General features: G+C 45.6%; 1 protein-coding gene across 1 annotated transcript in view; it reads left to right on the top strand.

The window, feature by feature from the left end:
- Positions 1-1,596, top strand: part of LOC117935180 (broad substrate specificity ATP-binding cassette transporter ABCG2-like) — a 17,738-nt gene extending 16,142 nt beyond the window's left edge. Inside the window, exons 11-12 of the mRNA XM_034857318.1 lie at positions 8-89; positions 1,193-1,596. Of these exons, the coding sequence (XP_034713209.1) occupies positions 8-89; positions 1,193-1,340 (230 nt within the window). The 3' untranslated portion in view covers positions 1,341-1,596. The remainder of the gene's footprint in view (positions 1-7; positions 90-1,192) is intronic.
- The last annotated feature ends 6 nt before the right edge of the window (positions 1,597-1,602 follow it).

Raw genomic sequence — 1,602 nt, 5'->3', positions numbered from 1 at the left:
CCCCCCCCCCAGGCTGTCCAGATTAACGAGTTCACCGGGCTGAACTTCTGCCGTGGGTTTAACAGCAGCGTCACGCCTCCAGGACTGGCGTAAGTCCAGATGTTCTCGTTCCTGATGTAAAACACGTCTTTAAACCCGTTCTGCACCAAAACAACAACAGTTACAGAATTAGGAAAATTATTAAATTTTTAAAAGCCGGCTGACACACAGCTGACTCACAGCCTGAGTGTGTGTGTGTGTGTGTGGGGGGGGGGGGGGGGGGGGGGGGGGGGGGGGGGGGGGGGGTAAGGTGACAAGATTTCTCAGACAAAATCCGGGAACATTTTCAGCTCAGAAGCGTATCTATACCTCCAAAACACGTCGTTTTTTTAAATTTTGTAAACCTTAAAAACGGGGACACTCCACCTAGAGCTGTTCTCGTTTGGGGCTGAGCCCCCCGCCCCCCACCCCGGCCCCCCCCCAAGGTCTGATCCTAGACCAACCCCTGCTGCTACTTCATACACAATAAAAACTATTGAGGACATATTTTCCTTTGACATCGATGCAGTATTAAACGAGATCGCTCCAGTCGGCAGAAACAAGCTACAGTGTAAGTTAATAAGATAATTGTCCAGCTTTTATTTCATTCATTAAAGTGCTCGTTTTGCCGCTAACAGACTCAGATTAATATTCTAAGTGTCTGACAACATTATGGAAAGTCCGCGAAATTTTGTTTGCTAAACCCACCAGACTCAATGTAAATGATCAGTGATTTTAGCGTATCGTAAAATACGGCTTTCTAAAACATCTCTGAGCAGCGCTGCTCGATCGGCTACGTTTGGTCAGAGTTTTCTTTCTTTCATCCTAACTTTGGGTTGTCAGTCACAGTGAAAACCGGGGACGAAAAGCTTTTTCTTTGTTACAGTCTCTGCAAATAGTGTACTTGAGTTGTATTTATCTGCAACATTATGTTGTATAATTACAGTTTTGCACGATAAATGTTCTCAAAACTACACATTAGGGTTCTTTCTCTTTCAAAAGAAATACATTTAGCAGTTTGGCTTTCCTAAAGGTCTGTGTAACCTGGTCTACAATAGTTCTTATAATTATAATAGTTCTTAGAATTGATGTATTGTGATATATATCGTTATGAGATGTTAGGCCGTATCAGCGGTCCCCAGTCACATGGTGTGATGTGCTTACCTGTCTCCAGGTGTACAGGGGAGGAGTTTCTGGAGATCCAGGGTGTAGATCCCTCCACCTGGGGCCTCTGGCAGAACCACCTGGCTCTCGGCGTCATGACCCTCTGCTTCCTCATCATCGCTTACCTCAAACTGCGCTTCATCAGGAAGTTCACCTAGACAGTCACCACGGCAGCTGTGATGTCATCTCTACCAATGCAATGTCATCTTATCATCTCCACCAGTGTGATGTCATCTCTACCAATGTGATGTCATCTGATCATCTCCACCAGTGTGATGTCACCTCCACCAGTGTGATGTCATCTAATCAACTCCACCAGTGTGATGTCATCTCCACCAGTGTGATGTCATCTCTACCAATGCGATGTCATCTAATCATCTCCACCAGTGTGATGTCATCTCCACCAGTGTGATGTCATCT

The sequence above is a fragment of the Etheostoma cragini genome, chromosome 19 (genome assembly GCF_013103735.1).
Source record: "Etheostoma cragini isolate CJK2018 chromosome 19, CSU_Ecrag_1.0, whole genome shotgun sequence".
NCBI lineage: Eukaryota > Metazoa > Chordata > Actinopteri > Perciformes > Percidae > Etheostoma > Etheostoma cragini.
The sequence above is the reverse complement of the archived record's forward strand: the minus strand, read 5'-3'. Positions and strand labels throughout refer to the sequence as shown.